This window comes from Haliotis asinina, chromosome 2 (genome assembly GCF_037392515.1).
Source record: "Haliotis asinina isolate JCU_RB_2024 chromosome 2, JCU_Hal_asi_v2, whole genome shotgun sequence".
Lineage (NCBI taxonomy): Eukaryota > Metazoa > Mollusca > Gastropoda > Lepetellida > Haliotidae > Haliotis > Haliotis asinina.
This window is the reverse complement of record NC_090281.1, coordinates 76,888,726-76,902,513: the sequence shown is the minus strand read 5'-3', so window position 1 is coordinate 76,902,513 and position 13,788 is coordinate 76,888,726. Positions and strand designations below refer to the sequence as shown.

At 39.4% G+C, this 13,788-nt stretch overlaps 1 protein-coding gene across 1 annotated transcript; it reads left to right on the top strand.

Moving 5' to 3' along the window:
- The first annotated feature begins 527 nt into the window (after positions 1-527).
- On the top strand, positions 528-11,753 carry LOC137274344 (transcription initiation factor TFIID subunit 7-like). Its single transcript, XM_067807491.1, has 10 exons — positions 528-690; positions 2,936-3,067; positions 4,319-4,399; positions 5,244-5,337; positions 7,500-7,558; positions 7,754-7,970; positions 8,445-8,615; positions 9,181-9,290; positions 10,324-10,383; positions 10,748-11,753. The coding sequence occupies exons 1-10, from the start codon at positions 607-609 to the stop codon at positions 10,778-10,780; spliced, it is 1,041 nt and encodes a 346-aa protein (XP_067663592.1). The 5' UTR covers positions 528-606; the 3' UTR covers positions 10,781-11,753.
- The last annotated feature ends 2,035 nt before the right edge of the window (positions 11,754-13,788 follow it).

Genomic DNA, 13,788 nt, shown 5'->3' with positions numbered 1-13,788 from the left:
GGCGATGGGTTTGCCTGGTGGTTACGGAGTTTGCTTGTCATGCCGGAGACCCGTGTTCGATTCCCCAGATGGGCACAATGCATGAAGCACATTTCCGGTATCCACCACCCGTAATATTGCTGGAGCAGCGTAAAACTACACTCAATAACCAGTGATTATCAGAAAAGACTGGAGACATAATGCCCCAAATCACGCAATTATTGATTTTTAGAGTAATTTCCCTTCCTGTCCAATATTTGCCCAAGACTGAAAAAACAAAGATAAGACATACACTACTCATTTTGTCCCTAAGGAAAACAAGGAAATACCCGGATGAGGTCAATACCGGAACAGAAATACATGAACAGATTCCCTTAGTTTTCGCAATATATGTTAGGTCTGACGTGTTTTAATACAATAAAGGATTCAACTTTATTAGAAAACCAGATTTCGTTAGTGACAACATTATCCAAACTAATGAGATTGATTTATGCAACGTGTTTCAACAGAGGGTTTTGTTAACAAACGTAACCTATACATATAGTTGTACGTCTAATAGTATGAAATGATGTAGTGCACAGGTACCTGCAGACAACAGTAATCGGTCCCACAGTGAACAGATAGAAGATGAGTGCCAAACCAACTCCGAAGAAAAAGGAGGGAAACGAGCCGTTTGAACTCGAACAACAATTCATACTGAGATTACCACCAGTAACATTTTCACGTATCTAAAGCATTAAACCCATCCGTAAATTACTGAGGGAAAAGACTAGATGTTTCTCAATGCTATTTTAGTAGCCTGCGACCTCGTTGTATCGCGGTACTTAGCATATCCGTAATCGTCAAAAGAATTTGGAACTTATGTGGCCTTTTTCATCATGAAATCCGATTACCATGACATTTAATCAGCACATTTGTGTAGAAAATATTATTTTAACTTTGATAGTGTTTCAGCGAGAGCCATTAGACGAACGGAGCCGGTTAATGTTTACCAAAGGAGATGACTCCATCGTATCGCGGTAAACTCTAAAACTCGAACTGCAAAGTGAAATAGGGAAAGAAAATGAAATTTCTTTACTCCCCTCAATGTGAAAAAGGTTGAGATATTTTTTGGCTGTCCAAATTGCACAAAACTGTGTCCATAATGAAACATTATCCCGGGAAATCACCAGACTTCCAAAAATAGAATGCACAAATGTTCAATCAAATTAGTTTCACAGTCATTTAGAGAATTTATTTACAATGTGGACAGAGAAATTCACTGTGGCGCCTCATACAAGTGATGTCAGTGCAAAATGACAAATGGGTCCAGTGCTGGCACTTGTCAGAGCCCACTTCACTATGACAAGATAGGGGTGGCAGCAAATGCTTGTCGCAAGGTAACAGGATCATACTGTCGTCTTGCCTTGGCAGAAAAATTGAGTTTTCTCTTAGCTTTGCGACAATCCTGAATAAATATGATTTTTTAAATTGAAATTATTATTTCAAAAATGATTTCTTTTTAAGAATATTTGAATAAAAAAGAGAAAAGAATATTTCAGAAAATGTAATATCTTAAAATATTTCATTTTCATTGTAATGTACTATATTATTTCATATATTGTTTGATTTTATACTTTAGGCATGATTTCAACCATATTTCAATGCAAAATATGATGTTAAATCATGAGAGAATTTGAATAAATAATTATGTGTACAGGAGTACACTAAAATTCTTTTTCAATTTCTTTTTTGTTTGAGTGTGCAAATTCACTTTCATTGATCAGGGATCATATTACATTTTCTTTCCTTATTTGTATTACAAATTTTGCCATCCACCGGTAGATTAATATAACTCCTAATGCCACTTCCGTTACCTTATATGGCATCAATAAGATGCAGGCGACCTAGTTCAGATCAAGTGGGAAGTGTCATAAAGGACACATAAATATTATTGCAATTATTTCATGGATGGGGTTGAAACAGATTCCAAAAGATTCCAGAATTTAATGTTAATATTTCTCCTGGATAATAGTTATAAAGATTTGATACATCGTGCTTGTTTTCCAAAATGTAAACAAGCGACTGACGTCTGACTGCCGATTTACATATGCAAATGATCTCTAGGAGGCGTGTCTCGATCGGAAAACCGGAAATACCGTTTGCCGCGATACCATGAATGCCGCGATACAACGAGGTCCGAGTGTACTTATTGTCAGTTTAACCGATATACATACCCCAACAACGGAACTCAAAGATAAACGTTTTTGCATAATTGATCATAGAAATGACATAGTACATTTGCTCAAGGGGATTATTCCAGCACTGAAATCTAGTTTTTGAATGTATACATTTAGGGTGAGGTATGCATGTCAGTTTGTCATGTTAGTTTTTGATTGTGGTCGGGGGTATGGGTGGAACTCTTACCTTACAATAATCTGTCCTTACATCGTGGATTCCATTTCTGATCAAACATCCTTTTATGATCATGACAATCACATTCAACTTTCTCTAAGGTTGCTCAAACCATGAAGATTCAGATAAAAAATGTCACTCCAAACGTTTTCAGTAACCCATACTTGTTGAAACACTAACAGGATCCAGTGGTCATATTCGTTGACTTGGTTCACACATGTCATCATATCCCATTTGAGTAGACTGATGATCATGCTGTTGATCACTGGATTTTCTGGTGCAGACTCTTTTATTAACGGACCGTCATATCGTTGGAATTTTGCTGAGTGTGATGTTAAGCAACAAACAGGCAAACAGACAACCATACATCCACACAACATACAATCATCACCCCTCTTAACAGTGTATAATTCAACAATTTAATGTTCTATTATCTATGATTCCCCACATGGGTACACTATGTGAAGCCTATTACTGGTGTCCCCCACCATGATATTGCTGGAATTGCCATACTCACTCACTCTACTTACGCAGTTATGTCTAACATTCTGTTTGTGTTTAGGGACCAGCAATTGCTCTACGACGGGATGTACAGTCAGGGTCTATGACTCTGAAAGACAAACTTGGTATAGAGTTGCAGAATGATATGAGGATGTGTCGCGTCCGATATGGAGGAGATATTTTTAATGCCAAGGTACAGCAAATATTATTAACTGCATTTTATGAACAAAATAAATCTATGGTTGAAAAAAAATCAAACTAGATAATTAATTTTGTTGCTAGTCATGACCTTAAATAATGTGACCAAAGGGTTACATTCCAACATTAATCCGATAGTGTAAGACGAGAGCTGAAATTCAACAGGACTAATTGTTTTCTACACAGGTCCATTTAGTACATGTAAACCACTGTTCCAGAATGAGCTGTGCTAGTTTTATTATGGTGAGAGTTTCTACCTCAAAAATCCCTCACAGCAAATTTAATCTAAGGCTTATGTTCTGAAAAAGTAGCTGATTATTTGCGCTAACACTCAAGCCCCCAAAGTTGCTTAAAGATTTAAAGATGACCTGTAGTCTGTTTGCTGTGAAAACGTACCACATTTAATGAAACAATTAGAACAAGTACGTTTGGTCTAAGTTAATGCTTATCACGTACTACACATGCATTTGTTGGAGCGGTGGGGTAGCCAAGTGGTTAAAGCGTTTGCTCGTCATGCCGAAGACCCGTGTTCGATTCCCTACATGGGTACAATGTGTGAAGCCCATTTTCTGGTGTCCCCCGCAGTGATATTGCTGGAATATTGCTAAAAGCGGCGTAACACTAAACTCACTCACTCACTCACTCACATGCATTTGTTTCACTGTTCCAACTACTGTGCTTACCTCACTTCAATACAAACCAGTAATAGTGATCTGAATCAACGATTGCTTGTTGAACCACTTATACCTTAAACTGGATAATATTTAACATTTAATAATGCAAACCAGCAGTAGCAATTTGAATCAATGATTGATTGTTAAACCACTTTTTTCCTAACTTTATTCTGAGATTTGAATGTTCAGTTGGCAAAGTAAAGTTATGAAGATTCACAATTTCAATTTTACTTTATTTGATTTACTGTTTTGTTGAGATTCTTTGGAACATTTTCACAGCACAGAGATTATATCTTTTCTCACCTAGAAATATTTCTCTGTCCACATGTGAGACAGTAGAATTTTACACCACTGGGTACATTATGTGCAGTCCAACACTACTGTGCTGAAAACCTTGTACTTTCTGAGGTTTTGACAGCAAAACCTATCATCCATTTAACTAAGGTATATGCAGTGACCAAGGTCTTTCTTCAGAAAAATCTTTAGTTTGACACGTCTGTGTTTGAGTGTATATTTTCATAACCAGTTGTTACTATGGATACACTGAAGGTACCTTTGCTTGAATTTTGCAGCTTGTTGACTTACCTTGCATTATTGAGTCTTTGAAGACTGTTGACAAGAAGACTTTCTACAAAACTGCAGATATCTGTCAGGTTAGTCCAGGGTTTTACCTCGACTTACAAACATGCGGGGCCCCGAGATATTTGTTTAAGGTTCCCAGTTGGTATTATGAGGGTCCTGTGATGGTGTAGAGAACTGTATGTTTTGATAATGTTCTTTAAAACCTGGACTGAATCATTCATCATGTGGAGTGATAGATGAAATAGGGATGTTTTAAATGTTTTCACTATTTTGTTAAATATGTGCTATTAGGAATTTTCAAATTCAGTTATCTGAAGACTTGGGGCACAATATTGGTGTCTAAGCAAGTCTGGCACTGTAGGGTGTAACTGTTTTGATATGGGGCAGTGTGGTTCCCTGCTTGTTGAAGAGTTTGCTCATCAAGCTGAGATCCTGGCTTTGATTCCATCACATTGTATGAAGCCCATTTCTGGTATTCCTGCATTGATAAGTTACATTTGTGATGTCATTCCATTGTCCACTGTATATGTGTTTATGTTGTGATATCAGAGTGTACTTATTTACTGTCTACCTTATGTACTTTATTTAACATTTACTTTCAAATGTCAATGCACTTTCATTTGTAAACCAAATTCCTCTCGAGGTAATAATGTATATCTTATCTTGTCTGCTCACTCCATTACGTTTTTGGAATGGAGAGTTATAAATTTAAGACTTCATCTTGTCATTTTGACATTTCATCTTCATAACAGAAATATTACTAATACTTTGAATGTAATTAGGTAATATCTGGTACTTCTCCATTCCTTAAGAATTCTGGTGCCAAGTTCCCGTGGTTAGAGGTACTCTGACATTACTCTGTACATATTGTTGGAATACTGCTGAAAGCATCCAACCATCTCACATGCTGTTTAGATGATGATCTGTACATATGATGAAGAAACACCGCAGGAAGAGGAAAGTCCAAAGAAGAAGGACAAGGATAAGAAATATGCCTGGAACCATGGGAGTAAGTTCTTCCCGCCGTGACACACTTTACCCATCAAGTCCCGGGATAGAACTGGGCCTTTCTTGCACAGAGCAATCTTAGTTACAATCAATCTTACGCCCCTACAATCAACTTTACAATCACCATACAACTGCCCTAATCCACTTGCACAAAGACGATCTTAAGGCAGCATGGATTTAAGATCTTGATCGTAACTAAGATCGAACTGTTCAAGGTTGGAGGTAGAAATTTCTTAAACTCTTACTTACAGTCTACAGTTGTCTGCAAGTGCGCATAGCATAAATAAAACGTGGAACTGGTTACTGCATGCAACTGACTTGCCTTCCTGAGTCGCACTTGCAGATTGTCTCTCGTCAGATTTAATTTTAGATTTTAGAATTAGAAAAAACCCCATAATTTTGTACATTATCCATCTGTAGATTACTGTAGATTATTTTAATGATAAACTAAGACAAAATCATTGACCAAAAATAAAATACCAGTATATGTGGAGATCTGCGATGTCACAGCATGGCATACATTGCATTTGGGCATGGCAGATTTTACGGCAACAGCATAATATCCTAAGGGAAACCACTCCCATCTTGCGTGAAAACTATGATTAGCTGCCCTTGAGTTATTGAAAAGGTCATGGCCACTGCTAATCGTTTGCAGACACCCTTCGTTACTATCCATTCCTTGTTTATCAAAAAGGTATGGTGTCCATACTTTCTTCAACACTGAATCGGGTGAGAATTCTACTTTATGATACTGACTCGATAATGAGTTTGTTCACTACCGTAAATATTGATATTTCTGACATCAAATCGATGTTGCATTCCCCGTGCTGTTGAAGTGTCGAGGTAAATCATACAGTTGTATGCAATATAACAGCAATCCCCAAATGTAAAGCTGATTATCTGCGTGAAACTGACACCAACTTGAGCGCCATTTTGCTACTGACTACAATGATCATGGCTCCTTACAATTGGTTCCGACCAATTGTAAGTTTTGATTGTAACTTACAATGATCTTAACCTACAGTCGCTTTGTGTAAGTGGATGGCAATTGTATCCGAAGCCAAAGATCGCGATCTTAAGGATTTACAATAATTGTTGTGCTGAGATCGTTTTGTGCAAGTGGGCCCTGGTCTTCAGTAACCCATGTTTGTTGTAAGGGGCATCTAATTGGATTGGGTGGTCGGGCTGTCTGACTTGGTTGACTCATGTCATTGTATCCCATTTGTGTAGATCAGTGATGATGCTGCTGATCACTGGATTGTCTGGTCTACATATTTACAGACCGCTGCCACATGGCTAGAATATTGCTGAGTGTGGTGACACACACACAGACACAGACACAGACAGACAGACACAGACAGACAGACAGACAGACAGACACACAGACACACAGACACACACAGACACAGACACACACACAGACACAGACACACACACAGACACACACAGACACAGACACACACACACACACACACACACACACAATGAATGGCTGCAAGTGATGGAGCAGTTCAAAAGTTCCATGTAAAGTTCTGAGGAAGACCCCTTGTCATTTGTAACAATTTCTTAGTAAATCAGAAGAACAATGTTAATATCCTCAAAACAATTTTTTTTTCAAGTGGAGCCTGCATCACACAACTGGAATGTGGAGGGGCATTTTCATTATTGTAATTTCACTCAACTTGTTTTGAGTTGTGTCCCTTTGCATGACAGGAAGCTGTGGATTCCAATCCTGGTTTGTCAGCACCATATCTGTGCTCTTGACCTGCATCATTTTGTGCTATCCACCTGCATCCAGCTGACACACTGTGACGTGTGGAACTGTTCAAAGCGACCATAACCCTCACTTTAACACATTTAACGTATGTGGCATAACCATGTAGGTATTAATAATAGCACACTCTTTATGAAACTCATTTTCTAGAGGTAGTCAGGGTTAATTGTGGTTTAACAACCCTCTAAGCACCCAACACTGCTATTCTCATGGTTACCCTAGGAAATGAACTTAGTGCTACAATCACTGAGGCAGACTGAACTTCTCGATCCCAAAGTATTAGCTTTATTAAAGTTGCAAACTTACACCCGTTGATGCTTTGTTTCAAACTATCCTGTGGAACAAACTGTTGCCATGTCTTGTTCTACTAATTCTTGTTTGCCCCACAGTTACTCCACCTCTCAAGAATGTCAAGAAAAGAAGATTCAGGAAGACCTTGAGGAAAAAGGTAGGTGTCAGTGGTGATCCACAGGACCAGAAAGGTGCGTGTCTTTTGTGTTCAGTTATCACTTACTTGGCTTCCTCTTGTTTCCATCTATCCATGAACCTTGGATCTCCCATGTTTTGGTGATGCTAGGGCTTTGATATTTATGACCTGTTTTCATGAAATTCCATTCACCCACCAACCCAATCCCACTTCCAGCACATAGACCAGCCCGAGACAGAGAAAGAAGTGAAACGGTTGTTTCGCTATGATGCCGAAGCCATTGATGTCCAGTGGGAGGTGATCACAGAGGAGGACAAGTCTAATACCCAAGACAACAGTCAAGGTCAAGGCCAGGTTATAGAGGCGAGTGGCAGTTTCCACAAGGATGAATCCCAGATGAAGAGAAGTGACACAAGCGTGTCCCTAGATCCTGGTATGCTATGTAGTGTTGTGCAGTTTGAGTTTTTCCCGAAATTCGCATTCAACAACCCCTTCAGTGACATGTATGAGAGCACACAACATAGTATTTGCACTAACAAAATCAGATTTGCACTTACGTATCTAAGCATATGAAATTTTCCATGGTTAAATGCTTGTGCACATCACTTACCAAAATGACTGAAGTTGTCAGATATGTTGGATTCTTGCCCAAATAGGGATTTACTTGATTTTGAGGGACTTGTAATCACATTTCCAGATTTCTACAACCACACATGCTTGAAGATGAATAGAAAAATAATCAGTCTCAAAGTTTGTCATTTCAGTCAATAGCAATCAAAATGATATGGCATATTCATTTTGAAAACAGTGTTGTCATTGAGTTAACGTTGCCTTAGAGTAGTTAATTTGTAGCTTAGTCTTTAGGCCGTGGATTTAGTCTTCTTACATTATCTGTGACTTTCCACAGCTTCATATTTTGGTGAGGTGAGCAGTTCTGAGGACGATGAAGACCGTGACATCAACATCATGGACAGTGGGGAAGAGGAGACATCACATGGGCCTTCCACACCAAGGGTGGGCTTCACTAGCATCGACAGGATGACCAGCGAGAGCATGGATGTGGGTGACTCTGACACAAGTAAGTCAGAAGGGAATAGTGTTTTCTCAACATGTAAGATGCTGTTGTGATATGACTAGAATTATGCTGAATATGGCATTAAATAAGATCTCAGTCACTCATGCTATTGGGTGTTCTAGTCTCTAGTAATTTCCTGGACTCTTCAGACAGATTTGGGGTACTGTACGGTAGCCAAGTGATGAAAGTGCTAGCCTGTCATAGTGAGGGTCCAGGTTTGATTTTCCTCATGAGTAGTGTGTGTGGAGCACATTTCTGATGTCCACAGCCAGTATGTTCTTGATATATTGCAAAAAGCAGCATTACACCCAGCTCACTCTCACCTATATGTCATTGATTACAGCTATGCTGAGAAGTATCCCTTTTGTGTGTCAGGATCTGATGCATACCTTTCCCATGGGTTTTTCTTCACCAAAGTCTAATACTTGCTTTTCTTCAGGATTTTCTTCATTTCATTAAGTGTTCAAATTTCACTAATTCAATTTATCTGTCACCCCCATACCTTTCAGGATATGCATGTGTTAAGACTGAACGCCAATTAATTGGAATGCTAACATTATCCTAACAGATGAGCTGAGCAGCAAGTTGACTGAGCTGACGCAACAGCTGGCTGAGATCCAGTTGAAGAAGACAGATCTAGAGGAACAGTTGGCAAAAACAGACTCACCTGAGGAGAGGGTAAGATCAGATGGTCAGGCTCGCTGACTTGGTTGACACGTCTTTGGTTAACAATTGCGCTGATCAAAGCTTATGTTGTTGGTCACTGGACTGTCTGGTCCAGACTTGATTATTTACAGACCGCCGCCATATAGCTGGAATATTGCTGAGTGCGGCGTAAAACTGAATTCTTTCACTTTCTCATTTAGATCTGAATTAATTCAGTTGCAGTGAACTATTATGGCCCCTCGATGCATGAACTGAAAAACGATTCTGAAATTCCCTGGTCTTATGTGAGATTTGATGATGGAGGTGATGGATATATGATGATGTGTGTGCTGATCTCTCTGTGGGAGATGTTGCTGTTTGTGATGTTGCTGCATGTGTGAGATGTTGCTGTTTATATGATGTTGCTGTTTGTGTGTGATGTTGCTGCATGTGTGTGATGTTGCTGTTTGTGATGTTACTGCATGTGTGAGATGTTGCTGTTTGTGTGCGATGTTGTTGCATGTGTGTGATGTTGCTGTTTGTGTGCGATGTTGCATGTGTGATGTTGCTGTTTGTGTGCGATGTTGTTGCATGTGTGAGATGTTGCTGTTTGTGTGCGATGTTGTTGCATGTGTGAGATGTTGCTGTTTGTGTGCGATGTTGTTGCATGTGTGTGATGTTGCTGTTTGTGTGCGATGTTGTTGCATGTGTGAGATGTTGCTGTTTGTGCGATGTTGTTGCATGTGTGTGATGTTGCTGTTTGTGTGCGATGTTGTTGCATGTGTGAGATGTTGCTGTTTGTGTGCGATGTTGTTGTATGAGTGTGATGTTAACTTTGCCGCATGTGTGTGATGTTGCTGTTTGTGTGATGTTGCTGTTTGTGTGTGATAATGCTGCAGGTGTGTGATTTTGCTGCATGTGTCATTGTGTGTGATGAGCATCTGGTTGATGTTGCCTGCTTGATGTTGCTGTGTGATAAGCATCTGGTGGTACTTATGTGTCATGTGTTTGTGATGAATCGATGATGATGATGATGATGATGATGATGATGATGATGATTTTGCAGGACAAGTTACAGGAGGGGCTAATGCAGCTTGTGCAGGAGGAGGGACAGAAAGAGAAAGAGGTAGCTACACATGAGTCATTGACGCTTAGCAGCACTGAGAGGCCATTCATCTGGAGTAGTCGTGCCACATTTGGCTTTGAATCCTGGATTTTCCCTGATAATGATCCTTAGTCTGTTACTACCATATAGTCCTGTTATGATTCATCTTTGTGATAAACGACACAGCTTGTGTCTTCTCTTGCTTTATGTGGACGATAAGTGATGTAACTGACCTACTAATCACTGCAACATCTCTTGTCTGCCGCTCACTGTTACAAACCAGTCTAAGTAAAATTAGTCTCAGTACTTTTCGTTACACTCCACTACTGAGTCTAACTGTATTACAAACATGTCTAATCATCATTTCAAATGATTCATTTTTCAGTTTGAAATCCTATCATCAATGTTGAACCAATGATGAATCAGATGAAGACAGCTGAGTCAAGACTCATCCAAGTGCTATTGTGAGGAGTGACGATATGGGAGATAACTCTGGCAGTGCTCTCTAGGTGGACTTACATAGCTTGGATAAAATGAAAAGTGACATATTTGGTAATGGAAAGGGAAGAGCTTGAGAAAGTTGTGCAAAGAGAGATTTGTTAGATGTCATCATAATCAATGTCCATTCAAGCACTGACCAATATCAGGGCCACTTTGGAAAAAGTGAAGATGGTAGTGCCAATGTAATCAGACCAATTCACCCTCATGGAATTAAGGTAGTTTGTAGAACATTAATACTATGGTTTGTTGTCCAGATTTACACCATAGGGAGCATAGGTTGTGACATCTCATTGTTCATCTGGGCATTGGGATAGTTTAATGGTTAAATATCCACTCAGCCGGGTCCAGTTCCCAACATATGGCTACACTGTGTGTAGCCCATATCTGGATTTGGTGTCCTCTGCTGTGATATTGGTGGAATATTGTTAAAAGCGGCATTAAGCCATACTCACTCACTCACTGTCCATCATGATGCATTCATTGACCATCTACAATCAATCACAGCCCTGCCATCTGCTGGTGAATTAAGGTTTGCCTGACCCTTGTGTACATTTCTGAATATGTTTTTCTCAGAATATGTATCCAGTGACCAATGGTTGTAAAGGCTGACCAAGTGGACTTACTGGTCATGCTTGGTGACTTGGTTCACAGGGTGTCTATAAAGGGTGGATGGGTTGTTCACTGTATCGATCATTATTTTATTGTTGACTGGATTATTTCAAGGGGGCTGTGAGGTTTGAGTTTAAATTTGGAAAGGTATCAAATTTACTAACTGGATGTAAGAAAGCTTTTGAGCTTCGTAGGGAAACTTGACTTGAATTTGTACAGGATGATTGTATGGAATCTGAGTATTATGTACATTATGTAAATAAACTGTGACCACTTGGCAAGTCTCTTGTTTTACCACAGTGCTTACCACGCCATTCAAATCACATTGAAGAAGCTATTGGAAATGTCAGCCACAGAGTTGGGTTCTGTCAACATCAGCTTCTCATAATTATGATTTTCACTGATCATTATTTTTTGTGATATGATATTGGTATAGCACCAGTTCAACTTATCTGCTCAAAGGTGCTGTGTTTTTCCATTGATCACAGGATGTCAATCTCAGCGGCAGATCATAGTCTTCAATCCCAGTTCACTGGGGATCATACAACATTTACGAGCAGCAAGGTATTGTGGCTTTCCCATCCCATTCACAGCTGGTTGCACTGGAACGACATAGTCACAGTACATTGCCCATGTTAATTGCATGTTTCTGTACCCACAACTAGGTGTTTGCCTGTATTCATGTGACCAACATCTGGTCATTTACCAGCACATTCATGGTTCTTTTAACTGCACTTGTTTGTATACTGTACACTTGGGTTGACAACCCTGAGTCTACATAAGGTTGACTCAAAGGTTTTTACACTGGCTCAAGCTCACCCGATGTCTGATGCGTTAGACTGCTTGCCATATGATCATTGGCTCCTGTCTGAAGAGCTGACATCTTGAAATGTTCATGTTCATTTGGATTCTGGGTTAGAACAGGTTCATACGCACTTTTTAAGATGCTAACGAAGTATTGGGTTGGCTGCTGGTTATGTTATATATATTGGTAAGTGTAGATCGTTGTTCACAAGATAGGTCACCAGATTGTATGGTCCATATTAGTCCCCATCTGTGTTATGTAAACATAATCTTACCATTGGCTTCCATCATTGTCATCATAACTGTCGGCTCCCTATCAGTGCTTGTTTATACTGGCTTCCAGCTTTTGTTAACTCATTCCACTTGTTACTCTGTTATTGTTTACCTGTACATATAAATATAGCTCTGTACCCCCTTCTCATCCACCTGATGAAGAAACGTTGTGTTCTCATAATAAGTTGATATCCATAAAAATCTTCATTCTTATATATTTCACTTCTAAATGCCCTTCAAAGACAAGTGTTTTGTCTACGAAATGGGTTGTTTCACTGGAGGTAACGGTAATCTTCAGTGTCTGTTGAGGTTAGTGTTGTGTTTGTGGCGAGAGCGTTGTAAGTAGAGGTGTGACGATACAGATAATTCGCGATACGATCATGATATCTTGGCACGATACGATAGGATTCGATTCACAATACGCTATCTTTAGTTGCCTACTTTTAAAACGTATGTTTTGATATCAAGTAGCAGTGTAAACTTCGACATAACCGTCAATTTCTAATGAAAACTAACAATTTTTAGGTCAGCGATACATATCACGATACGAAAAAGGTATCGAAATATTTATCGTCCGATAAAATATCACGATTATCGATACTACGGTATATCGTCACAGCTCTGGTTGTAAGGTTGCTGTCCTCAGCCACGATTCTACTAATCCGTTTCTGTTCGTGTATAATGGCGGTGTGGGCCTCGTTTCCGGAGCATAACTCAAAAACCGTTCAATATTTTTCTGCAAACTTGGTAGATATACCAGTCAGAATCTAAAGTGGTGCCTTTTGCTATTTACAGTTTTTTGTGATTTATATCACCAACGTTCTGGGCTTCTATGCTCTGATTGTCCGTACTGTAACATCAAAAGGCTGATTAGAGCCAACAGAGACATAATGCTACAAATAGTGTTGACCATGGTCCACCCATATTCTAACTGAAGAGTAACACTATCGTAATCACACACACAAAGTGCCTATGATGCACAGTGTCACACAGACCCATCATTGGTCTATGAATATTTATATAATTTCGGTAGTCATATCTGAATTGAAAAGGAGCCCCAGTGACGGAAATCTAACTTCATTTAGGACTTAACAATGGAGGTAGGGCTAGATAGTACGGAAAATATCGAGGTTTAGGGACTGTGTGACAAGTCTAAGTGTTACCCAGTCACGTGGACGAAGTAAGTGTATCTCACAGTCCCCGAAACATATTATTGTCAGTCGCTCCAAGCCTTTATGG